The following is a 25801-nucleotide window of genomic DNA, read 5'->3' as shown; positions in this document are numbered from 1 at the left end:
ATCATGTTCTTATCATGTATGCCCACAACAGCAATTTCAGTTTCAAATCTGAATTTTAGACATACATGTGAACTTTTGCAGGAGCAGGGCCTTCAACAGTTCCTGATTTGAGGTTTCTGAGTGAATCTTTCTGCATTTATTTCCCAACTCTGGGTCATTTTCCTCCTCCTTGGTAGAGCTCTGGCTGCTAAATATTCAACCAAGCAAACTTAAAAAAAAAGGGGGGGGACCCAATTCTTTGTGTGTTGCTAGAGCCGGTAAAAAGAAGCAATTGCTTGATTGGAGGCTCTCGCCAGCTAGAAGGGTGTCCTAGCTTCTGTTTCTAAGGGCAGAGCTACAGCTGCAGGCGTCTGCAAGGCGATGTGGGTCATTTAGGAGAAGGGGGCTCTGAGGAGCGGCGGTTCGCGCCGGGCGGGCGCGGTGCCTTTAAGGGGCGGCGCGGCGCGGCGCGGCCCGGCCCGGGGCGGCGGTGGCGGCGGCTCCCGGCTCGGCAGCGGCAGCGGCAGCCCGGAACTGGCGGCGCGGCGCGGCGCGGCGCGACCATGGTGCAGATCGTCACGGTGAAGACGCAGCCCTACGGCGACCAGAAGCCCGGCACCAGCGGGCTGCGCAAGCGGGTCACGGTCTTCCAGAGCAATGCGCACTACGCCGAGAACTTCATCCAGAGCATCCTGGCCACCGTGCCGCCGGCCGAGCGCCAGGCCGCCACGCTCGTCGTCGGCGGCGACGGCCGCTTCTACATGAAGGACGCCGTGCGCCTCATCGTCCGCATCGCCGCCGCCAACGGGGTAGGTGCGGAGCCCCCCGGGGGCGCCTGGGGAGGGCGCTGGGGCTGCCCCGGGCAGCGCCCGGGAGCCCCGCGAGCAAGCGGGCGGGCGGATCTGGGCCCCGGCGCGGGCCGCGGTTTGTGCCGGTTTGGGGGAGTGCGCCCCGGGGTCCGGCGGGACGGGGCAGCTTTCCGGGGAACCCACGAGTTCTCCATCGTCTGCGTCTCCGCTCGATCCCAGGGTGCAGCAACGGGGAGTAGAAGTGCAAAAGTAAACGAACCTATGGTCTGGTTAGGCTAGTTTTTTTCTTTTAGGGGAGGCAACTCTTCTTTCTTCCAGGTAGCTATTGCCTCCTGGGGTGGGCTGTGAAGATAGCTTTTTTATCTAGAAAAAAAGAATCGCCCAGAAGATGACAGTCTTTAGAAAGCCGGTAAGGAAGAAGGACCAGTCACCACTGGACTCCTCCACTCTGGCTGTGCAGACGCTTGCGCATGTGCAGCGTTACAGTGCCGAGCTCTCTGCCAGAGCAGGTCCCTGCAGGAGCAGGTCCCACAGGGCCGGCACGCTAGCGGGCATTGGCCTTGCAGGGTTTTGTCCAGGTGGATTCGAAGTAGTAAGGCAGAATTGGCTCGAAAGTAAGGAAAATGTTCTAGAAAGGAAAGAAAGGAAACGGTAGGTAGAAGGAGAGAATAGATGGAGAAGATGTGGGTTAAGGCAACTAGAGGTTGTCTACCCTTCAAAGAGAGGAGGGAGCTACCCCTGTTCACCTGTAAGAAAGCGCACTTGGGCAGTTACCACAGACCAGGGAACGTATCCTGACTTATTCCTGGAGACTTGGGTTTTGTCCGAATGCTGGGATTCTGGTGCAGTTCTCGGATTCCAGCAGCCAGAGCTCAGAGAAATACTCTGTAGTCTTATATGGAGAAAACTCGGGAGGTGGCTGCGCTGCCCCTCCTGAACACCTGAAGTGACCATGCTGTTTTGTCTGTAGAGGAGTGACTGTTGGAATGTGTGTGAGGGGAACTGGTATACAGGAGTAGTCAGAATGGGGTAAGATTGAGTATAAGAACTAAGGAATAAAGGTAAATTTTGGCCACAGGCTTTTTAACATAGCTTTTCTAATTGCTTTTGATAACCAAGATGTGCCATATTAGGATGTATTCCGTCACCTAACTTCAGCCAGCCTGCTACCTGTGACAAAGCAATGCAAGAAAAAACGTATTTCTGGTTGCAAGGAGAAAGAAGCATTTGATTTAATACTTCTGAATCACCTCTTTTGAGACCTGGTTAAATGGTCTTCACAAGAGCTGCAGTTTATGATCATTAGTTTTGCAAGGCAAAAGGTGAGGATGCTGGGGTGAGTTTTGTCTCTATCTGGAATGGTTAATGGTTATTATATACCTAAACTGGTATTTAACTAAGCAACAACTCAATTTGTGGTTACATGATTAAGAAATGTTTATTCTATCTATAAGTCTGCAGCCATACAAGTAAACAAAAATAGACTTTGGTTTTGCTGTTCTCAGCTGGCATCCAGTGTAGTTTCCCTGTTCGTTTTGGTCTGCTGTGCTAGGTTTCCATTATGGTATTCCCATGTTTTTAGTGAATCTGGCTCTTTAATTACACGAATAAAAACTAAAATGCTCTAGTCATCACCTGTCTGAGTAGAATAGTGTCTGTATAGTAACTTAACTCAGAAGTGTGCAAAATAAGAGTTGAAATTATAAATCTAGATCAGATCATGCTGCTTCACTAGCACTGTCACCTTCTATTCAGTGCTTCCTGTTGCATGCTCAACAAATTTACCTGGTTCCTCCTCAAATAAAAAGATTTTAAAGTGCTGCAAAGTATCTACATTAAAGCAAATTGCTTGTAAGTGTTTTGAATGCCAGGCAATGCTTTGCATGTTAAGTACTAGCCAGGTTTTGTTGTGCTGCTGCAGGACAAACTGCTTTTGTTAGAAATACTACTCTGTACCCTAGAGAGTTTGGTTTCCTAGTTTGGCTGGTATTAGGCTTTTCCCCTTTAATTATCCAAGGAAATCAAGTGTTTAAATTCTGTTGTGTTGCCCGGGTGCTCTTTACTTTGCTGTGCTCTGCTGGAGCTTGCTTCAGTAGCTCTGCTTCCTTTTCCTTTGAGCTTGTCTGCCTTGGCCCTCAAGCAGTTCCCCTTTCTGAGAGCGGGCCTCACAGGAGGCGGTTTGGTGCCACGCCAGCCTGGAGAACCACACTGCTCCTGGCCCAAGCGCGCCTGTGCTCCTGGCTTCGGTGTCCCAGCTGGGAAATGGGTTTAGCGGAGCTGGCCTGGATGGGAACTGCTTTGGGCCGACTGATGGGAAGCGTTCTGAGTGTTCGTTACTGCTTACTCCTACCTCGACTTTGCAATTTTTCCTCACGTGTTTTTTTTAAGAAACCTGTTCCCAAAGGCTCTTCTGCCTATTCCTCGTTCCGCAGAACACTGAAGTCATCCATAGTCCTGTGGGTTTACAAGCCTTCATTTATTTAGTGATGCGTCATTATCCTAAAGAAGAGACTCCTTCAGACCTCAGATCTTCTCTTTAGATGAAAGCCCTTGATATAAAAGATCAAGCTGAAGTGATCATGAAGGAAGAACAATCAATCCATGTGTACATTTTTTCTAAGCAGGCCTAGATGAAGTGATGCTAAATCACACAGTCTGTTAAGACATTTCAATTTCTTGTCTGTCTTACGTTACTGTTCTCAGAAGCAGAAGGTGGCAATAAGTTCTAATATCTGGAGTGAGGAAGTATATACAAATTGTGCCATCAGCATTCCCATGCTGGTGTATCCTGGATTCAGATTATAGTGAATTTTAGAAGACATCCACACATGCAGCATCTCTTGAAGCCTGGAGGTTACTTTTGCACTAGCTTAGCTTGTTGTCTGTAAAGATAATTGGTTTATATTGGTTTGTACTTAAAGGTTATTAGGGAAGCAGTTAGTGTCCAGTTCCTGTGCTTTTTTGGAATTTTAAGCTCTATGATACGGAAACTTAGCTCAAGCAGGAAGAACTAAGATGCTTTGCAGTTAATCTTTTCAAATCCAATACAGAGGGAGTTGGGAACTGCACTAACAGGGGCTTATTTGTATTCTCCTGGATCACTGGCTCCATGTAACCAGAAACCTCAGCTTTGTGCAGGTAAGGCAGTAACAGAGTCTAATGGCAGAACTGGGATGGGTGAATTGTACTGAACAGCAGCTATCTGTATGTCTTCTGCGCAGGCTGAGTGCCTGCTCTGAGAACAAGAAACGCAGATGGTGGATCCTCGCCATCTCACCTGGTGACTGAGGCAGGCTTCAGTGTGGTTCTGGCTGAGCTAATCAATACGTTGGTAAGTGCTTCAACTGATGAATATATCTTAGAAATGAACAGAAATAATGTAGAATGGCAGTAAAATGGCAGTGCAAGAAGGATGCTTAGACAGAAATAATCAAATGTGAATATAATACATATACCTATAATCATCATATAAGCTGCAGAATAATATACTAAGCAGCAGGTCTGCAGAAGATGATCCAAGGATCCGTGTGGACCACAAAGATTGTTGTTATCATACAGTTGTCAAGAAAAACAAATGTCACTTTGAGATTTTTGAATAAGTTAAATAGATGAAATTTGTGAAATAAAGTCTCAGAAGAAAGATGGTGCTGGTTCTGGGGTACCGGTCCTCAACGCGGCTGCTGTCTGCTTGGGGAGGGTTCCAGCAGACAGCAACAGAATGAGCAGAGGTCAACAAAACCTGACTAAAGACAAAAGACTTTGCTTAGCCTAGAGATGGGGAAACATGCTAGCAGTCTTTAAATGTCTGCAAAGATGCTGCAGGGAGTAAGGTAGCAAATTGTTCTGTGGCCCACTGGGGATAGGGCAGTATTAAAATTATAACAGCTGAGGTTTAGGTGGGCATTAGAAAATATTTCGGAAGCACAAGGCTAATGGAAGGAGTGTGTTGCTTGGTGAAGTCATTGAATCTCACCTAGGAAAACCTCTGACGTAAGTGATTTGGGGAGAATTGCCTCTGCTTTGGAACAGGGATTAAATGATCTCTCCACATCCCTTCCAGCCCTCTTGCCTGCTACTGAATTGTACCTATTTCTTATCCCTGGGTCTGCAGACCAAGTTTCCCTTGCATGTCCCAGTAGGTTTGTGAGAAAAGATGTACATGTTTCTTGTTCTGTGCTGCTCCCTGTGACTGATAGATGCCTCCCCGTCATGTGTTCGTACTGTGGTTACCAGCTTGCTGCCTTCCTCCGCAGCTACCCTGTGCCCAGGTGAGGGGCAGCAGCTTGGCTATGTGCATCTTGGACCATAGCCACTGTCCCTACACCTACCACATTTAACCTGGCACATCCCTCCCCTCCATGAGGCTCTGTGTCTTTGTTTTGTAATTCTGATTTTTCTTGGAGCAGGTGCTGGTTTTTGTGAGGATCCAGGGACAGGGGCGATCTCCCAGAAATGCCAGACCGTTCATGGGTTTGATGCATTTTGTGCCCTTGTTCCCCAGCAGTCCTTGCCTCCTCCCCCTGCAGGCCCCTGGATATGAACAGGAGGGGAGAAGGAGGCAGAGGAAAACCTCCTCCTTCCCTTAGACTAGGGTCCTCTCCTCGCCGCTGTCAAGCCCAGCAGCAACCCTCAGGATTGCTTTGCTCAGAGTAAAGCAGTTGGAGTCTCTCTCCATTGCCTCATGCGCAGGAAGGGTGGCAAATGTCAAGGCAGTCCACGTAAACACACGGATTTTCGTGTGCTTTGCAAGGCTGGCCTTTAAACAGAACAACTTTCTCAGCCCTGGTGGTTGACCTGTGCTTCTCCATCAGCTCCTGCCGGCGTGACAAACCTGACCCTGTCTCAGTGTCTACACAGCGCTGCACGTGGTGGTTTCCTGCACAGTCCTGCAAGAGCTTGTTTCCCAGGTTCTTATGCTACTCATCTAGCCAGTCCCTTAGTCTCACTGGGGTGCAATGTAAATACAGAGCCTTAATTCTTGAGCGACTCTCATGTAGGTGGGCGTGTGTATGCACACTCATGCCGTCAAGATGGCGCCAAATGTTTTCCGTGCCTGAAATCTCTGCAGCGACTTCAGAAACGACATTTGTAATGAATCATTACAGAAATGAAGAGTTTTGCAATTGCAGCAGCACTCTTTATACAACTTGTAAGCTTGCGGTGTGTCTTTCCATTTATTTTAATCTCGCTCCATTTGTCTTGGCGTTGCCAAATGTCACACATGCAGCAGCGGCTGCCTGTACCAGGCCTGTAAGCAGGCAGAAAGTGCATGGTTTTGGCAGCTCACCCATGGGGTTGTTCAGGGCTGGTGGCACCCTCTTACGGTGACTGCATGTGCAGCAATGTGTAGCCTGTAATTTTTCTTTGGTTAGGAATAAGGGAAATGTGATTTCTATCTTAAAGGAAGATCACAAAATAAGTGTAAAGTACCTGACTTTACCCCACTCGCTCTTTTGGCTTTTGTGCAGTGCAGCTTCTAGACTAATCACCGAAAAGGACCACAGTGAGATCTTGCCTATTGCCAAGAGGTTGCTGTCAGAAAAATTCCCAGGGAGCATGAAAAGAGGTTTTGCAGCTAATTACAGATGGGCAGTGGGTACACTGGCTTCCTCCATCCATTTACAGAGGAGAGAGAAGCACAAGAAATAGTAACAGAGAGCAAGCTGCAAGCACGGTGGAAGGACCAGGGGAGGAATTGCGTGCTCTGTAATATTTTACTACGCTGTTTTACTAAAGTTTAAGTCCTCTCAGAATAACCCCTTGTTTTTCTTTTTATCATTAACCAAAGTCAACAGTCAGGAGGTAAGAGTTCATAGGTTTGACTCTGCTCCTGTGTTTCTGAAGCGTGTGACAGTAAATGGGGACAGAAGCTGTAGTGAACGTCTCTGCCTGCAGCAGGCGGGCTGTTCGGAGGGGAAAACGCCTGCACCAGGCCCCGAGGAAGCAGTGCAGCCTCTGACTGCCCTGAGCCATCCGAGCCTCAGGAAACACAGCCGCAGGCACGAGTTAGAGAGACTGGAGTGGTTTTGGTAGGAAAGAGAGGGAACTCGGAGTCTGTATGTAAAAGGATTTTTTTTTTGTAGGAAGTTATCGGGAAGAAGACTCTGATTAGTGTTTTCTGTGTCAGTGCAGTAAACCACAGCAAGGAAGATTTAGGGCAGATGGTAGGAAGAAGTGTCTAAGTGTAAGGCTAGTTGTGCCCTGGCACAGCTTATGTGGAGAAAAAAAATCCAAGAACAGATTAAAAAGGGTTTTTTGAAGCATGTCCTAGGTATAATTGATCCTGTGCGAGTTTTGGGAAGGGTGTAGGTGGCCTGCTGAATTCCTTTCCAGCCTCTATGTGATGTGTAAGGTCAGCAACATAAATCCTCAGCCTCATAACCTTACTGCTGATCGAACAACCGTTTCCTTCCCCTGTCTCTGGCTGCCTTCCACTCCAAGCTGTAAGGCGATCAGGGCTCATCTCAGAGCTTATTTCACCTCTGAATATGCTGGCAACTATGTGATCACCAACTGCTGTATCAGTCTTGGTTGGCCAATTATGGGTAACTTAGTTTGTCTGAAATTGTGATGCACGTTTGCCAGAAAATGCCTGTTATGGGACAAGCACCCTGGAGACAAGGCTGATGGATATGCAAATCGTGTCCCTTTGCTTTATGTGCACGAGCTCATTGCTGGGTTTTGTATTTCATTGCTATAACTTATTTCTTTATGTACACAAAGCAAGGTATTACCAACTCTTTCCTCTCCAGCTTAATGTAGGCTGATCCCTCTGTCCGACGCAGTTAATTACATGCAGAAGTACCTGAGCTTGCACAGTCCTTCTCCCTGCTGCTAATTCCTTGCGCATCTCTGCAGGCATCAGTGGGAGCTGGCGGGTGCCTGCACCCTCCTCGTGTCACCTAATGCCGCGGCGTTTTGCAGGGCAGTAAGCTTATCTCTCTGGGAGAAAGAGGGCAAAGAGCTTGCACAGGCCTTTTTCTGCCAGCGGCCGGCAGCTCGTTTTGGGAGCTGGATTTTGTCGGCTGTGCCACTAGAGGGAAACCTGGGCCTTTGCGGGGAAAGAAAGGGCCGCTCAGCTGCAACACGCGATGGCACAGCCAGCACCGTGGGGACCATCCTGCTGGGGCCCGGGTTGCTCATCGCAATTCAGCTGTATGCACAACTCCCCCCCCCCCCGCCTTTTTTGCCCTTTTAATAATGAGACAGACTGAGTTGTTATGAAGTATAGCTTCTTAATTGCTCCAGCAATATTCATAAAATGCTTACAGTAGTGTGGGCAGAAGTCAGAGTGCTATTAAGGAGGTTTGGAGGAAAGTGTGATTTCAGTCCATCCAGCATTTGAAGTTAGCTTTCCAAGATTCAGGAAAATGATGCCTCGTAAGAACTTCTTGGTATTTTGGTGTATTTTCTGTATATATTTAGTTAAGGAGTTCTAAAATACACAGTTTTACCACATTCCATTTTCCAAAATATTTGCGTTTTCTGTAATTCTTGGGGCATATCCTGCCTTTGGTACAAGCCGTGTGGGTATAGCTTTTTAGCTGCTCTGGATTTTTCTCTTATTAAGGCGAAGCTTCCCCGTATTTGAGGGGAGCCTACAGAGGACTGGCAGTGGTGAAGCTGGTTGTCAGAGGAGCAGTGAGCAGTAGAAGCAAACCGTAGGTAACAGATCTGCTGGCTTCCATTTTAAGAGTGACCTTTAACTCGCTAGACTCCACAAAATAACTTCAGCGGAGCCCTGCCATGCCTCCTGGAGGCTTCCCTCAGGGTATCCGCTTCCCGGTCCGCACAGCGTGCTGGCCGGCCCGCGAGGGCTGCTGTACGGATCTGCTTGTCTGGCTGAAACTGTGCAGCTCCGCGTGAGGCAGAGCGTGCGGTCTGGCAGCAAATCAGTGCGTCGGACCAGCGGGCCGAGCTCCTGAACAGCCTCCCTCCACACCCCGGCGCTAAAAGAAAGTCGGACGGATTAATATTGCTGGGTTCCGGTGCGTGATAGTACTGAATGGCAAAGAGCTATGATGGTGATGCACAGAGGCTGGTAGAGAAGACAAAAATTTCATTTTCCTGGCCAACTCGGTGAGGAGAAGCAGCGAGGAGTTAGATATTCTCCGTGACATTGATCCTGCAGAACAAGTGCAAGAAAACATCTTCAGTTACAGAAACCACCTTCATCTCAAGGTTCAAGGAGCTATTTTTGGGTCCTCAACTCCTTCACTGAACTTCTGTCGAGTAGGTGTGCCACTCCTGGTGTCAAGATTGTTTTTTATTTCATCATAATTCTTTTTATATGCCTTTATATGAAAAAAGAGCATGGAAAACCCTCCTCTGCCTGTGTTGACTGTGCCCACAGCTGCTTACAATGACCAGAAACCAGGAACCAGTGGATTACGGAAGAAGACCTTTTATTTTGAGTGCAAGAAAAACTACTTGCAAAATTTTATCCAGAGTATATTTTTTTCCATAGATCTAAGAGATCGCCAAGGATCTTCTATGGTAGTTGGAGGAGATGGGAGATACCTTAATAAGTCTGCAGTGGAACTGATAGTCCAAATGGCTGCTGCCAATGGGGTTGGTAAATGCTAATTGACTAAATTCCTGAAGCTGTGTAGCTGATAAATGCAGAAAGCCGTAATAAATAGCCAGTGTGAGATTTAATTTCCCCACAATTTTTAATCAATTGCTGATAGTGACTTTTTCAATGGAAAATCAGATCGGTAATGCTGAAATCACTGTTCACTTTTAAGTGATGCAGATGGAGAGAAGGTTATGGAAGTACACATGGAGCAAAGAAAATAAATATTGCATGTTTTTTTTGTGCTTTCTCATTTTGTGTTTTGACATGTCACAAGCTATTGGCCCTTATGGGCTTCCTATTATCTCCATCAGATCAGAAAATGCAGATATTCTTAACAAGTAAAGTAACTGGTGGAGCCATGACTCCCTGTTCAATGGCAGAGCAGCAAAAGCAATTTTGTTACTGATCTGAGCTGTTCAACAAATGAAGGGCAAAACACAGGATTTGTTGTTTCTCTCCAGGAGCAGGTTGTGGCTGTGTGATAAGTATTTACGGAGCCTTTGAAATTTGAAAAAGTTGCTAGTTAAAAAGTGAGTGAAAGTCTTTACAGTGATTTCCGACTATGCTAGAAATCCATATTTTGGAAGCAGAATGGAAGACATGTCTGGGCGCAGTAGAGCTGGTTCAGGCTCTGCGAGAGGCTTGGGAACTGGCATTTGGTCTTTCTTTCCCTTTGCTGCTTACAAGGAAAAGACCTCGCTGTCTGTCCTGGCTCCCTCAGCATCGAGTAAAACTACACGGAGGTCTGCCTTGCAGCAGTCGTTTGGCAGAAAAGCTTATGTGATCACAGCACTGTAATTTGTAATGGACGAGTGAATATGTGGAGAAAAAAATATTTATCTATTTTAAATCAACATGTTTTCCAGACTGAAAAGACCCACCCCATCCTTTGCCATTGCAAATTAACGTAGCCCTCTGAAGTCAGCGTTCGGGCTGAGCAGAAGGGCGGGAGAACATGAGCAGGGTGAGGCTGGGCCTGCTGCTTGGGCCGCTTGACGTAAGGACGGATTTTCTGCTGGTGAGGATGAGATTAAGCAAATCTTCACCAATGGAGACTTTTCTATTGCATTTTTTTTCCAGTAAGGTGACCTGTGTCTGGTTAAAATGTAGTTTAGCTCTTGGATTTTGATATTTTTCACTGATTGTTCGTGTGTGTTCTGGCTAGTACCTTTGCGCTTGTGTACGAGCAGTGTGCTGATCCTGCTCGGTGGAGGGTGGGCGAGGAGGTGAGGCTGCTTTCAAGTGTCCAGCCAGGAGAAGGCATGCGTGTCTCGTTTTGCACACATGCAGAACATGTGAGGGGGGGGCAGGCAGATACTGTCACTTCTGCCAACGTGGGATCAGCAGGGTTTCCAAGGAGGGCCAAGCACACGTGCTGCGCCGGGAGAGCGTAACTTGTGCTGCGCCCCTGAAATGATGCCTCGTTCGGCTAAAGGGAAGGAATAGGTAATTTTCCACTTAACCAGGCTTGTGTAAGTAGGAAGATCTCTGTTTAGAGGCTGTGATTGCGGCAGGGCGTATAGGGCTGGTGAGGCTGTGCTTGGCGTGCTGTACAGAAGGACGGTTAGGGGCCATGCCGCCGGGGCGATGGAGGCACGGGCGGCAGCTGGCCTGGCTGAGGGCACGCGTTTCTGGTGCGAAGAACGCTGAAAAACATCAACCTGCATTACTGGAGAGAGGCGGGGGACTGCAGGGCTGGGTGAGCTCGTGTACCTTGTGTTTTGTGAAAGGTATTTCTGTATTGTTGCAGTCTTGGATTTTTCTGGTAAAAAAATCCAGGAGAATTAAAAAAGATTAAGTGTAATTTGCTCAGCATGCTGCTACCCCGAACAAGCTTTCTCCGTGCTTGCCACGCAGGATTTATCATTAGGAAATGACAACTGAAAAGCTCTGGAGGCCTAGGACCCCAGATCAGAGAGAAGCCTGCATGGAGAGAAGTTTTTCCATTTTCTTTTCTCAGTATAAATTAAGATTTTAAAAAGTGAGGGGAGAAGAGCTTCTATGCAATTTAGGGGAGCAATTAGTGACATTTTAAAAGGGCTTCCCGAGACTTTGCGAATTCTCAGTAAAACTGAGGGAGCAAGACTTGGGATGGGAAGAAAACATGAGATAGGGTGTGCTGGCCTTGACAAAGAGTGGAAAGAAAGCAAAACTTGTGTAGGCTGGACTATTTGAAAGCTATTTAATGTATGGCAAAATGAAGCTGTGAGATCAGTCAGGTAGGCAGGGACTGTAAAGGCTGTAATACGAGGTACAGTCTGTATCTAATATTAGGTGTGGACTAGCTGAAAGAAAGGCATTCATTTAGGGTTTGGGAACTGCTATTTCACATTTATATTCATTGTTCACTAGAGGTGGGTTTCTTTTAATGGTGCCTTGGTAGCCCAGCTGCTTTGTGACAGCTGGACCATTTACTACCCAACCTGTGGTGCAGCTGGGGCTTAGCACCAGGCAGTGCCATGGGAGAGGAATCGCGGTTATCTGGTGCCCTTGGCTTAGCAGCACATGTGAACCTTTCCTGTAGGAACACTGGCTTTTGTTCTCTGGCTGATCTTATTTTTGAACGAAATTCCTCCTTTCTTTCTGTTGTATGAAGGCTCTAGTCTCCTTGGCTGATGGAGAACAGTTTGCTACTTTTTAAAGATCTCTGTTGGCTCATTTGAGAGCTATGTTAACAAACATCATCATCTAGAAAAATACTTATCCTCTGTTTTACTATATAAGGTCCAGTGATGAGATTGAGTGCCTTGTATTGTTTAGCACACTGGCCTGCATTTAGTTTCAGTGATACTAGTAAATTTGTGGGAGGGAGGTGTATTACCCACTGCGAGGAAGGGAGTCTGTATCTGGTCCCATCGGGGTAGTGGTGTTTGGTTTGGCTTGTCGTAGCCCCGTTGTGTCCTTTGAAAGCAACGTTCATAGCCAGAGACCGTACCCAAAGAGTTGTTTGTTTAGATACCTCTGGAAAACTCAACTCGGCTCTTCAGTGCAGGCTGTTATTTCCAGTTGAGCGGCAGCATTCATAAAGGAAAATGCTAAAAAGGCACAAAAGAGCCCAGGTCAGGTGGTGAGCTTCACCGTGCACAGGGGAGGAGGTCAGCAGTCCTTGAGAAGCGAGCTGTCCCATTGCAGAGCAGTGTCTTCAGCATCAATGTGCCTCCTTAGGAGCATCCAGTGACCGTTTCACCCACCACGCTGGCAGTTTGGCGGTCTTGTGTTGTTAGAATTTGGGGCTCACCGCTGGTTTTTGTTTTGCTCCTTAATTTTCAGATTGGCCGCTTGGTCATTGGGCAGAACGGCATTCTCTCCACCCCGGCTGTGTCCTGCATCATTAGGAAAATCAAAGCCATCGGTGGCATCATCCTCACAGCCAGTCACAACCCTGGCGGGCCCAACGGGGACTTCGGTATTAAATTCAACATTGCCAACGGAGGTAAGGTTGCTTGGTTGGTTTGGATTTGCTTTGTTCCTGTTTGGCCATTTCTTGTGTTGAGAGAATTGAACCTGATTTTAACTGTCTTAATATCATTGGAGTTCAGTGCCCTGAGCAGTGTGTTCCCTTAAACAAAGCAGGTGACTTGTTCCTGCTGTTGCACAGTCCGTTCCTAGAGATATATTCCCAGTGCCAGGCCTTTTGCTGTACCTGTGGAACACCTTTCTCTTGCAGCTGTTTCTTTAACTCCTTTGCCCCATTTTAACTTGTAGGTCCTGCTCCCGAAGGTATCACGGACAAAATTTTCCAAATCAGCAAGAAAATTGAAGAATATGCAATCTGCCCCGATCTCCAGGTGGACCTGGGCACCATTGGAAAGCAGCAGTTTGACTTGGAGAACAAATTTAAACCATTTACAGGTAAGTGACTGCTTTTTCTCCTGGAAAATTTCCTTTTCAGGTGGAATTTGCATGGACCTGCTGTTGACAGACAGGGTTAAATAGTGTTTTGGGAGGCCAGATGCAGCCAGTCTCACCTCTGAACCGCTGGGTAACACAAGCTGTAACACCTCTCCCAGTGACCCTGGCATCCTGCTCGTGTTGCATCGGGATGTGGGTAAAGTTTTCAGGTGTGCTGTGGTCATCAGCTCTGCTTTCAGAGGGGGCATAGATCTTAAGAACTGGCCTTCTGCTGACTTTGAATGTGTGAGGAATTGGGCCTAGGAGGTTACACACATGCATGCATGCATGCATGCATATACATACGTATATATTTAATATATATTTTTTAATTCCCATTAGGCATCTCAAATATTTGCCATTTGAGGCAGTGGAAGTTAGATAAATAAGAAAAACACGAAACTTGCCTTGAGTATCAAAGTGACCTTTGAAACTGTGTTTAGAGTCTCTTGAATCACTTACTTTGAAACTTCTACCCACTCCTGATTTAGAAAGGTATTTAATCTTGATTGAAGATTACACACCATGGTGAATTCACAATTTCTAGCAGCTAATTGCTCTCCCTTAAGCAAAAACTCATAACCCTTAAACAAAAAAAGTGAACCTTTGCTGACTTCAATTTACCAATCACATCTTGTGCCTCAGTTGCCAGATTGAAGTCCCCTTTCTTTTTGAGTATATAGCTACCTTTTCTGTAGGTACTTTAATTGTATTGTTTCTGTTCTATGAAAGGTTATATGCAAGTGTGTAAATCTGATCCATCGAACTTCAGTAAAATTAATATGACTACTTTGTCAGTAATGCTATCATTAACGTGTAGGTGCGAGACAAAGACGAATTTGCAGTTAAAGTACATTTTCCTGAATAAAAATTAGCATGAAATGTTCAGCGTTGTAACCGATTTTCATATCCAAAGTTTGACAAATGAAAACTCTCATTGTGAGCGAGAAAGCCACGACATTTTATACGTGACTTTTATCAACTATCAGTGAAATATGAAAATACGTAAAAGGAGACTTTTTTTCAAAGTTCATGCAAGTGTTTTGTCCTGCCTCCTGATTACGTGAATTTGTAATGAAAAAAAAATACTCAACTGAAAGATGGAGTCAGTCCATAGTGCTCTCAGTCTCCATTTGTGTACACCAGGATCTTTGTGCTAATGTGTTTTTCATGCCTCTGTTTTTATGTGGCCGGTAGTTGCGAAGGTGCAACTGTTTTTGAACTAGTGGCTGCACAAATCGTATTGACTGCGGTGGAAATTGGATATCTGTTTATATATTTATTTATTTTTCCTCCTTTTTGTTTAATCCTGCTTTCTGCATAACTGAGATGGAACTGAACCGTCAGTGAAGTGCAGGAAGCCGTCACTGTGAACAGAGTTTGTGAATGCAGAGATTTGGGAACAATGTTTTGTCTGAAGGATTTTGCTTGTTCTGTTTGGTCTGTAACCTAATTAGCAATGACAGCCTGTAATTAAAGGTTTCTTGACATAGGACAATTATCATTTTTTCTTTATAATATGACTCTACTTGATGTTCTGAACCCTGGCCCTTGGCAGTAGGGCTGTTAGCGCGGAGCTGTATCTAGCAGAATGATTTTTCTATGTGGATTTCAGACTGAGAGTTAGTCTCTATTCACTTGTTTCTCAGTGGAAATTGTGGACTCGGTCGAAGCTTATGCGAACATGCTGCGGAACATCTTTGACTTCAGTGCGCTGAAGGAACTGCTTTCAGGCAAAAACCACCTCAAGATTCGCATAGATGCTATGCACGGAGGTACGGGCTGACTGGGGTTTGCGGGAGTGCAGGGGGCCCAGTGTCTCCAGGGCTGGGCCACCTGCTTTTGTCCTGGAGTTTATATCTGTCACTTATGAATTTTGTCCTTTACTTTGTTGTTGGTTTTTATTTGTTTTTTGTTTATTTTTTTTTTAAGTGCTCATAAGCAGTCTCATTGCTGTTAACAAAGTTACCTTGTAATTTACAGATTTAGGCCTGCAGGAGAAAGAAGATGGCAAATTAATTAGCTACTCTTCTAAGTCAATGCATAGGAAACTGGAACAGTCAACTGAGGTTGTAGCTGTCCAAGATGCAGAATCAGCAATGTATTTGCTAGATGGATTTTGGTTGATGCAATATTGACTGCCAACAGCTGCTGTGCTAAAGAAAGTATCATCAAGTCAGGGACCAACAGACTTGGAAAAAATATATATTGTCAGTAATACAGTATACAGTATGTCCACTCAGAGCAAGATGGGGGGTTTTTTGTTTGTTTTTAAACAGCACAGCTGAAAAGAAAAGTTGTAACCGCAAACATGCTGTGTTTTTGGTTTTGCAGCTATAACTTGTTACAGCTTTACATTAGTTTCTTCTGTCAAATATTCAGATGCAGGAATTGAACTAGGGCAAAGCCCCTGGTGGGTCTTGGGGAAAATGCTGTGTGGCTCATGCCTGCCTCTCCACACTCTCTTTTCTTGCAGGACGGAGGAAGTTAGTGCCAAAGCTGTGATCAGAGCCGTCCCAGTAGACACTGCAGCAGTCAGGCTCCCATTGAAGTCAGAGGGGTTAGGCAAGGGTCTGCCTGTACATACTTGATTACGAAAATGGGACCATTAGACTGTTTTGTATAATTTAATACACATACCAAGCTTGTGGGTCTCATGTAATAGCCATTTTCAGGAGCACCCTCGCTTTCCTGGTGTCTTGTTCCTTTTGTCTCTGGACTGTTTCCATTCTCCCAGCAATTCCACATCTACTTTTTTTATTTTATTTTATTAATATTTTCTATATTAGAGTATGGAGGCAGGCAATGCTATTGTAGTGCTGGATTTTGGGATTCACACCCTGTTTTGTTCTCCCGTTGTATGGGCTGCCATGCCAGTACCTCAGTGCTCTTGGAGCATAGGCCTGTCTTTACCCTGAGCTTGTGCAGGGTTTATCACAGCAGGGTCCTGGTACATGTGCTGAGCCTCTGTCATAAGCTCATCCTCGCTTTTAAGCACAATTAGTTAATCAGTGGGACAACCCTTATACTTAAAAGCTTGATTTGGCAAGTACTTTTAGCCCTGGATGGATCAGGCGTAAGCATTAGTAAATGCTGCTTGGGGCCTTTGATATCAGTACTTGTGTTTTTAGTATAAAAAAAAAATCACATAAACTGATTCAAACGGAGCAGAACTGAGTCGTGGGCAGTTATGTGACCAAAGTACAACAGACTGATAGCAGAGGCTGACTTGTTTCCCTTCCACATTTTGTTGTATTAGTTGTGGGCCCTTATGTAAAAAAGATCCTATGTGAAGAGCTTGGAGCCCCAGCAAATTCAGCTGTGAACTGCACACCGCTCGAGGACTTTGGCGGCCACCATCCTGACCCCAATTTAACCTACGCTGCTGACCTGGTCCAGACCATGAAGACAGGAGAGTACGATTTTGGAGCTGCCTTTGATGGAGATGGGGTAAACGAGCTGTTCTGTAGCCCTGTTTTTGTCCTCTAGTCAGTGCTGGGGTAGTCACCACTCAGCTGCTTTCAGGCAGAGAAGGATGGAGGTGAAGAGCATCCGTGTTGGATTAATAAGGCAGCTTCTAGTTATGCATAGGTACTTTTGCTTTTGAGTTCAGTAGAAACAGGATGGGCCCAGCTGAAGAAAGCCCTAAGTCTACAAGAAAAAACTTTATCAATGTGGCACAGCTACTGGAAATGAGTCTGTCTATCTCGTCTATAGTTGTGAATAGAAAGGAATCACTTGCTGCAGTTTGCCACTACAGCAGTAGCTAGCTACTGTGTTAATAGTAAAGTCCAAACTACTTTTAACTATCTTTAAAGGTGGTGAAAAATCAGGAGGAAGGAGAAAAGTTTTACTATTTAACTTTCTAAAAATTCCACGTTTATTTCAGTACAGTCAAAAATCTCTGGGCAGTGGGTTATTTCTCTCTTGCCTTCACCAGGATCGGAACATGATTCTTGGGAAACACGGCTTCTTTGTGAACCCCTCCGACTCTGTCGCTGTCATCGCTGCCAATATTTTCAGCATCCCCTATTTCCAGCAGACTGGGGTCCGCGGCTTTGCACGGAGCATGCCCACCAGCGGGGCTCTGGACAGGTAGAGTTCCCCAGCACATGCTGGGGTGGAGGGGACACCGTCCCACCACTGCCACGCTGTGACCATGTGTGTCTAACCAGCCTGCCGTGCAGCACACAGGCTGCCTGATGGGTTAAGCGCTTCGAGGACTGGCTGCCAGGACACACAGTGCGGTTTAATGTGATGTGGCATGGCCAGATTCTGCTCTCGGCTCTTTTTCTTGTCTACAGATAAGCCCAAACAGATCATTCCCTCCTCTGCTTTTTATTATTATTTTTTTAATCTGATAGTGACACTTAACCTTCTTTAAGTGCTTTGAGATACACAACTGAAAACTGCTCCAGAAGAACCACGTATATTATTTTTTTAGTTGTAGTTCCCAACCATCTCCCCAGAGGTAACACTGCGATAACATACCAGATCGCTGCACAAAGAGTTGTTCTTAGTGGAAACAAAACAGCAGCTAACCTGCCTTCAGCATGCGCCGAGAAAGATCCTCGGTAACAGCTGAAGCTACCTTGGCAGAATTTGAGGTGAGCGCGCTAAGAGCCCAACTGTGATCTGACTGAGACTCCTTGCTTTTGAAGGGTGGCCCATGCTACAAAGATTGCTTTGTATGAAACTCCAACTGGCTGGAAGTTCTTTGGGAACCTGATGGATGCAAACAAACTGTCTCTGTGTGGAGAGGAAAGTTTTGGTACTGGTAAGTCAATGTTTCTAATTTTACTAACGATGGTATTATTAATGTTCTTAATTCTTGTTGTGCTCAGCAACTTGGGCATTATCTTTCATGGGTAGTTTTTAATGCTTCCTAAATCATAAAATAATAAAACTTGCAAGAATCATGGGTGGGAACATACACAATGCTAGACCTTTTGTCAGGGAAAAGTGAGTTCTCCTTTCAGTTATTTAGGAAGGCATATGTAGATATGCAGGAAGTTTAAGGGCCTCTTTACTAGCCCGGTCATTGAGTCCGTGGGGATTAAGTGCAGTGTTAAATGTATTTTTCAACTCTTGGTGGCCAGGAAAACCTTCTAAATGTTTTCATTTCTGGAAAGAAATATGGTTTGGAGCATGCAGTTTTATTAGGGGAGGTTTCAGGTCACTATTAAATCTCTGAGCTTAATAGGGCCCTCATTTTCCTGTTATAAAAACAAGGTATGATTTATAAAGTTTAAATTAACACTTGCCTTTGAACAGTCTAAGCAAGTTATTAAGTTACTGAGAAACAAAGTGAACATCTTAAGGAATTTACTAGGCGTGTGCACGTGACACAAAACTATTATTTGTGCAGGGAAGTCCGAGTGAGCAGAATTTGCTCCGTACCTGAATGGCCTTCTCGAAACACACAGTGTTTCCGGGAGGCCTCGGCAGTCTTGAGTTCTCCCATGGCGACTACCACATGGTGTTAACCTCCCAACCACGGAAACGGCAATTTTCCCTGCTTAATGCACAGGGCCCAGTTTTATCTAGTCTAAATCTTCCTGGGATCTTGTTTTTCCTGTTGACTAAAGACTTCTGAAGGCCTCGGGACATGCAAGACTCAAATCTCAACTGTTTTCTTTCTGCCACTTCATATTTCAGCCTAGGCTTAGGTGTTTCACAGAGCAAAGATGACCTGAAATCCTAAAATGCCTGAAATGAAGTGCTTTGTGGAACCGGGGTGCACAGCTTGGTGTGAAATGATGACCCCAGCCTTTTGTAGCTGAGGAACTCGCATCCAGCCTGGTTGAAAGCCGTTTGCTGTGGGGCTGAAACAGTCTTCAGGGCTGATGTTTGTGTGGTCAAATGCTATTCTGATCAACAAGGTTAGACCTCAGGTTGGGAGGAAAAGGGCATTCTGGAAAATGTGGTATCTGTAAAGAAATCTTGAGGAAGTTGTGAGTACAGAAATATATCAGAGGTTGGCTCTGAATGATTTCAGCATGTTTAAATTTGTGGGTTGGATTTGGGTTGATGAGAGGGCACCAGCATTCTGGTAAATAAGTGAAAACAAAAGCAGTCTCTGATTCATGGAGCTGCTGATAGGAGATGGTCTGTAATGAGCAGCGCTCTCAAATTGTTTCCATCTTACATTGCATGAGAAATGAGCTCATAGTTTCTCTCCATCCTGTAATAAGTAGGTGGCTCTATGTTGCAAATAAAACTGCCTGGTACCATTTGCGATAGAGACAGAGAGAGAGAGAGAGAGAGAGAGAGAGAGATGATTATTCTGGCCCGATAACGTCAGATCCGAATGCCTGGGGGTTGAAGGTGCTTAGGAGGACGGACCAGGAGAGGGCGGAGGCGGCTGCCCCTGCTAGACTCCCCTGGCAGATGCAAAGCGGGGTTGTCCGTCTGGCAAATAAATGCACTTTAAAGAATGGAAAGGGGAGAGGAAGTTTGTTTGATAGTAAGTTAATGAGTTGTTTGGAGTCTGACAGAATGTGAGTGCTGAAGGGGAGAGAGGTGAAGGAGCAGCCAAATAGACCCAGCAAAAATTGAAACAAACTGTGACCCAGTGGGATTGGAGTCCAGAAGCAATTAGAGTAATGCAACATGACAGCGTTCCTGCTCACTTTCTTGGGTATTTTATTCCAGCAAGAAGCTGATACATCCCATGGGACTTCTGTTTATTTAGCATTCCTCTCCCTCACCTCTGTGCAGCTCTTCCTGCTCTGAAGGACCAGGAGGATGATTTACTGCTGTGCCCACAGCAGTGGATTTGTGTAAAGCACCGAATAACTCGTGTCCCCCACCCCCAGCCCTTTTCCCCAGCCAGTTCCCCGCTCTGGAGCTGCTGCTTTTCCCTCTCAGGTGCTGGGGAGAATTGCCGAAGTGCTCCTTGCATTAGCAGAGATGCTCAGCTACAAGAGCCTTCCTTGGGATTTTATTAATACCTGTCTGAATGCTTTTCAGAGGCTAAGGCTCAAAAGCTGTTTTCCAGAAAGCTCAAAAGCTGTGCACTGGAGGGGTGCAACACAGGACTCGTGAGCCAGAAATGTGGAGGCTGGGTTGGGTATATTCTGGGCTGCTATCTGATCCCTAGTTTAATTTAAACGTTCAGGGTGCCCGTCTAAGTTACAGTACCCCCCTAAGGTTGCCTGGGGGCCTCGGTGCTCTGCAGGCTCACCGTGACGCCTCTGCCAGCCCACGGCCAGCTCATTTCAAGCACCAGGACCAGGCTGGACCGGATCTCTGCAGGCTTCCTACCCTCTGTGCAATGCTAATTTTGGAGGAATCCTGTCCCAGCTGGAGCAGGGACTTTTGCCACCTTTTTATGCCATCCTGGCCCTTTTGCCTGGGGTATGGGTGCAAGTGCAGCTACGAGGCTGTCTTCTGATTTCCCCACATGAATTAAAATCCCTCCTGGAACTGCTGTTGCTGGCCCTAGGGACTGGTTTCTTCTCACAGGCGGCTCTTCCCTTTGCTGTGTGATTTCAGAGTCGTTGGGGTTTGGCTTTCTCAGCAAGGGCTGACATTTTTCTTGGTGCTCAGCCAGAATATGTGCTGACCTGAGAGTGCTGCTTTGGCACCGGTACACGACAGCTGCTTGAGGTGGTGGGTGTTAGTCCTTCCTGAGCTCTTCCTTTGCATTTGCCTCTTTTAAATGTCCTTTTTATTGTGCATTTCCCATTACTACTTTGGGAACAAAATGAAGGAACTATGAATAATGACTGTATTTGCGCGCTAGAAGGGGCCAAATGTATAATTTGTGCTGTACCAAAAAGCAGATGAGATCTTGAACCATTTTAACACTACAGAAGGGCTCTAGCCCTTGAAAAGCCTTCCGTTAGGGAGTTTGTGTGGCTGCCAGTCTGATAGAGGAGAGGAGAAAAGGCAGAACCGTACTACAGTCTTTCACGCGAAAGGAGGTGCGAAGTGCGTTTCTGCTTTGGCTGCCGCAGGCTCCGACCACATCCGTGAGAAGGACGGCCTGTGGGCTGTGCTCGCGTGGCTGTCCATCCTAGCCGCCCGCAAGCAGAGCGTGGAGGACATCATGAAGGATCACTGGCAGAAGTATGGGAGGAACTTCTTCACCAGGTGAGGAAAGTGCTCCTGGCGCCTCACACTCAGCTCTGCTCCGTTTTCCAGCCTCCACGGATGAGCAATCACGGCGGAGACAGAGTGCCACACACTGATACTGCTAGCATTTGCTACCGCCATGGTATTTCTCTCTCATGCTTGCTGTTTCTATGGTATTGCAGCAGTTTAAAACTACTGAGCAGCTCACTACGGTATGGAACACATCAGGCTTAGACAAAACCAGTGGTATTTACCTTAATCCTTATGTCCAGTTTAGTATTTGCTGTTCTGAACACAATCTGTTACGTATCCAACTCTTGCAAGGTTTTACATTTTACGTATGTGAGATAGCTCTTTTTTTTCCTTCTTTTAATATAGGTCAAGTTCTCTTGCCAGTGGAAAAGTATGTTTCCTGAGACCACAAATTATAATTATTTTGTAATATCTTCAGTGATGGCAGTGCCTTACTGAATGGATATTTACCTCCCAAGCCATGATTTTTCTGGTTGATTTTCTGTCCAGTCCCAAAATACCCTAAGAACTACAGTAAACATGGAAGATGAGAAGGGAAGGATTAAGAGCCAACCTGCACATAAGCAGAAGTAGGAACGCTGTGTTGAGTAGAGGCATTAGGCAGAAATCTTTCAACTTAGAAGACCTATGTGAAACTTCTGGTTCGAATTGCCAAATGAAAGAACTTGCTTTTTCCCCTTTTTTTCATTCCACAAAGCACGTATACATCTGAGGCATTTAAACCCATGGAAAAAACGCCAAAGTCTAGAATGAAAAGGCACAGTCTTTTAGTGCCGAAGGGATGTCTGCATAGTGAACTGTAAGTGGTAGGCAAGTTAGCAAGCCTGTGCGTGCTCCATCTAGCCAGCTGGGCAAATAAAAACAGTGCAGATTGCACCAGCAATGGGAGCACAAAGTCTGGAATCCTGATATGAGCTTTGGCACATGCTGAGGCTGCCAGTCTTTACTGCTTCTCTTACCTGTGTTAATTAGATCAAAGCTGACACTAGCGTGTTGTCACATGCTACGGTTGCACTTCCGTTTTGCTGTGGGGACACGCGCTAGGAAGTTCAGGCAAAATTGCTATCGTGAGAAACCTGTTGAGATCCCTATCAGCAAAATTAGAATAAACTCTTCACAGTCAGCATTGTTGGAGTCTAGAGCTCTGTCTCCGATATACCTAGCACAAGACAGCACAATTTTAGCTTTTATCTCTATTAATGTTAAATGCCTCTGTGATGTGTTGCAGTATATCGCACAGATCGGTGTTGGGTCACAGGGATATTGCCACACAGATCCTCCTCTTTTCTTCCCATCTTCTCCAGTAGAACAGAGTGCCAAAAAATATAGATGGGACTGACTACAGTGTTTGAACAAGGGCATGACAAAACTTTGCTACTAATTTACACCCTCCCCTTCCTCATGCTAATTTTATGGTGACTGCTTACAGATATGACTATGAAGAGGTGGATGCAGATGCAGCTAATAAAATGATGAAGGATTTGGAGACTGTGATGTTTGACCGCTCCTTCGTGGGGAAGCAGTTATCGTGTGGTGACAAAGTCTACGTGGTTGAGAAAGCTGATAATTTTGAGTACAATGATCCTGTGGATGGAAGCGTCTCCAGAAACCAGGTGGGAACAGCTGCCTTTGAGAGGACCCTGGGAGAGGGAAGGGTCTGAAAGCTGCTCCAGCTCCAGTAGGGCCTGGGGCAAGGCACAGCCTCCTTATGGCTATCCTGCTGGGGCCGTGGTGGAGGAGCCTTTGCCCTGTGTGAGTTCAAGAGGGCCTTCAGGGAGACAGGGTCCGCAACTGAGATGGGGTTTTGCTAAACGAATGCCTGAAACCCCTCTGAGGCACTGGGTGCCAGCCCTCCAGGTCCAGACTGGTGACTCTGTACAATAAAGGCAAGATGTGTTTTTGCAGAGAACATCTAGGGTTGGTTTAAGGTCTGTGGGGTATCTCACATGCTCTCCAGCTGCTGCCCCACAGCTGTGCACTAAGCCCCATATTGACTTTGGCAGCCAAACGTAGGTAGCTCAGGTGCTCCCTGTGTCTCTAGCACTAGACCCCCAGGTTACTACCAGTGAATCCCCTAAATGCATTTGCTCCTAAACCCACTGCGCTTTGCAGCTCCTCAGCTCTGCTACCACTGCTGAGAAGCCAGCAGCAATGCAGAGGGCAGCCGTAACACAGGATTGAGTTCCCGTCTTCAGAAGTCAAGGAGTTATTAAATACCTGCAAGATAAGTAACTGTCGTTGTACAGATTATTGGAATAAAAGCGTCCTGTAGACCGATGAGTTTGACAGCGTAATGGGGGAAGCCCAGTTAGCTGGAAGGAATAATGGAGAAACCCTGTAAGAATGATTGCCTTGCCTGTGAAAAGAGAGGAGCATTTTCTTCACATCGTATTTTCCTTTCCAAGAACTCTAGCAAATTCTCCAGAGCAGGTTAAGAGGGACCGTCGCTCCTCTAGGAGCGGGCTGAGGATGATTGAGGAGTTTGCTGAAGCTCCTGGAGAGTGTGTGGGTCATGCAGGCCGGGCGTCGCACCGTGGTGGGTCCCGCGGAAGTACCTGGGGTTCTGCAGGGACACGAAGCTGAACGGTTCTTCTCCCCGCACCTTCTCTCTTGCCAGGGCTTGCGGCTCATCTTCTCCGATGGCTCCCGCATCATCTTCAGGCTCAGTGGCACTGGCAGCGCTGGAGCAACTGTGCGGCTCTACATAGACAGCTACGAGAAGGATGCACAAAAGATAAATGAGGACCCACAGGTAACTCTTGCATTTGAGTTGTGGCGCTGTTTCTGCCCATTCTTTCTAAAAAGCTCTAGTGCTTAGTGCTGCTTTGCTTAGAGCTACATGGAGGTGCAGCGTATTTTGGAAACAAGAATTTTGGTGTCCTTAATCCCAGTGCAAATAGATTTATTAAAAAAAAGGAGAAAAAAATACTGCAGAACAAGTGTTTTTCTTTCAGAATCCCTCACGGCTTCTTCTGCAGTCACACAGTAGTTTTCCTCTGTGTGGTGCAAGTGGTTGCTTACAGGTGTGGGAAGATGTTTCAGACCTGAACTGACTTTTCAGTTAAAATAGTGCATTCTTGAGGATAAGATGAGGTAATTCCTACAGTGAATGGGAAACACTTGTTAAAAAAAACATGGAGATGAAAGGATGCAGTCCTACATAAGATGACAGAACTCATTATCCTATTCTGTACTCAGTTTAACATGCATTCTTTGCAGCATCGTTTAAAAGTGGTGATGACCTCTCCTATAGACAGCATAGGAAGAGAATCCTCATTTTATACTCCCCCAGCAAAGAGCTTTTGAACTTTCTTTTGTATAACTTGCTTTGCCATTTTTGACAAGGAAGATGTTTGAAAAAGCAAAACAAGAAAGCCCAGACCCAGCATTCTGACAGGCACATACTGAACTTAGGAACGGTTGCTCGGTGCCGTTTGTGCGGGGGGCACCGTTCAGCGGCGACGGCCCGCGCGTGGTGGTAACGCCGCATCTCCTGCTGCGTCGTTCCTCTCGCTTGTCCCACCGCTCGTGTGGCGAGCCTGAGGCAGTTACGTGCTCAGAGCGATGTTTGGGGGTCCGAGGCCGAGACACCCACGAGCCACTAGGGAGGGTGGATGCGATGGGCGCGGGCTACGCGGGCCGCTCTGCTCCGGGGTACTGAGGTGTCTTTTCCTTTTCTGCAGGTCATGTTGGCACCTCTCATTTCTATCGCGTTGAAACTTTCACAACTTCATGAAAGAACCGGCCGCACTGGTCCAACCGTTGTTACGTAGACTTGGTGCTGACACCACACCGGCATGGCTGGCTGTGCACGCCCTGGGAAGGAAGTCAGCCTGTCTCCCCCTTTATTATCAAATGTTGCTGAAAAGGAATATTAATTTTATCTCGGTGTTTAAGAACACTGTCGAACCATTAAGGATAGACAGTAAAGAACAGCCCCTTGTCAACAATTTGTGTGCACGTTGCTGGGTTGCTTTTCTGCATCACGCAGCACTGTTGGCAATTTGTGTATGCTCCTCACGAGCACAGCCTTTTGGCTTAGCATCTGTACTTTTCTTTTTCTTTTTCTTTTTCTTTTCTTTTTTTTTTTTTTTTTTGCTTAAGCAAAAGGCTTTAGAAATAACAAGCAGACTAAATTATTCAGTAACAGTTCTCTTTCCCTATCTTGGAAGATTTACTGGAAAAGCAGCACTTTATCCTTGCTAATATATAGTTTTTTTTTTATTATTTGATCTCTATAAATAAGCAAAGGCTGTGTATTATGGCTAAGTATTTTTCCCTCACATGGGTGGTTTTTCCCTTCAAAAACAAATTATGTAAATTGATCCCTATTTACTATGTTGCCCGTATAGGAAACTCCCCCCACCAAACCCTCTGCACAGAAATGAATGATACCAAGAATTGCAGGATATTAAAGTGATACGGGCTACAA

General features: G+C 46.1%; 1 protein-coding gene across 1 annotated transcript; it reads left to right on the top strand.

The window, feature by feature from the left end:
• Positions 1 to 472: 472 nt before the first annotated feature.
• On the top strand, positions 473 to 25801 carry PGM1 (phosphoglucomutase 1). Its single transcript, XM_062581511.1, has 11 exons — positions 473 to 788; positions 12637 to 12799; positions 13072 to 13218; positions 14907 to 15032; positions 16517 to 16707; positions 17198 to 17352; positions 17919 to 18034; positions 21219 to 21354; positions 22799 to 22982; positions 23987 to 24121; positions 25053 to 25801. Exons 1-11 carry the CDS (start codon positions 543 to 545, stop codon positions 25140 to 25142), a joined length of 1689 nt encoding a protein of 562 aa, XP_062437495.1. The 5' UTR covers positions 473 to 542; the 3' UTR covers positions 25143 to 25801.

This window comes from Rhea pennata, chromosome 8 (genome assembly GCF_028389875.1).
Source record: "Rhea pennata isolate bPtePen1 chromosome 8, bPtePen1.pri, whole genome shotgun sequence".
Classification (NCBI taxonomy): domain Eukaryota; kingdom Metazoa; phylum Chordata; class Aves; order Rheiformes; family Rheidae; genus Rhea; species Rhea pennata.
This window is presented reverse-complemented; position numbering and strand designations above follow the sequence as displayed.

Excerpts from the sequence above, each read along its gene's own strand:
- PGM1 (XM_062581511.1), top strand. The coding sequence starts at position 543 with ATGGTGCAGATCGTCACGGTGAAGACGCAGCCCTACGGCGACCAGAAG. Across the intron at positions 17,353-17,918 it reads ACCAGCGGGGCTCTGGACAG|GGTGGCCCATGCTACAAAGA; the intron begins GTAGAGTTCCCC and ends TTGCTTTTGAAG. Across the intron at positions 18,035-21,218 it reads AGAGGAAAGTTTTGGTACTG|GCTCCGACCACATCCGTGAG; the intron begins GTAAGTCAATGT and ends TGGCTGCCGCAG.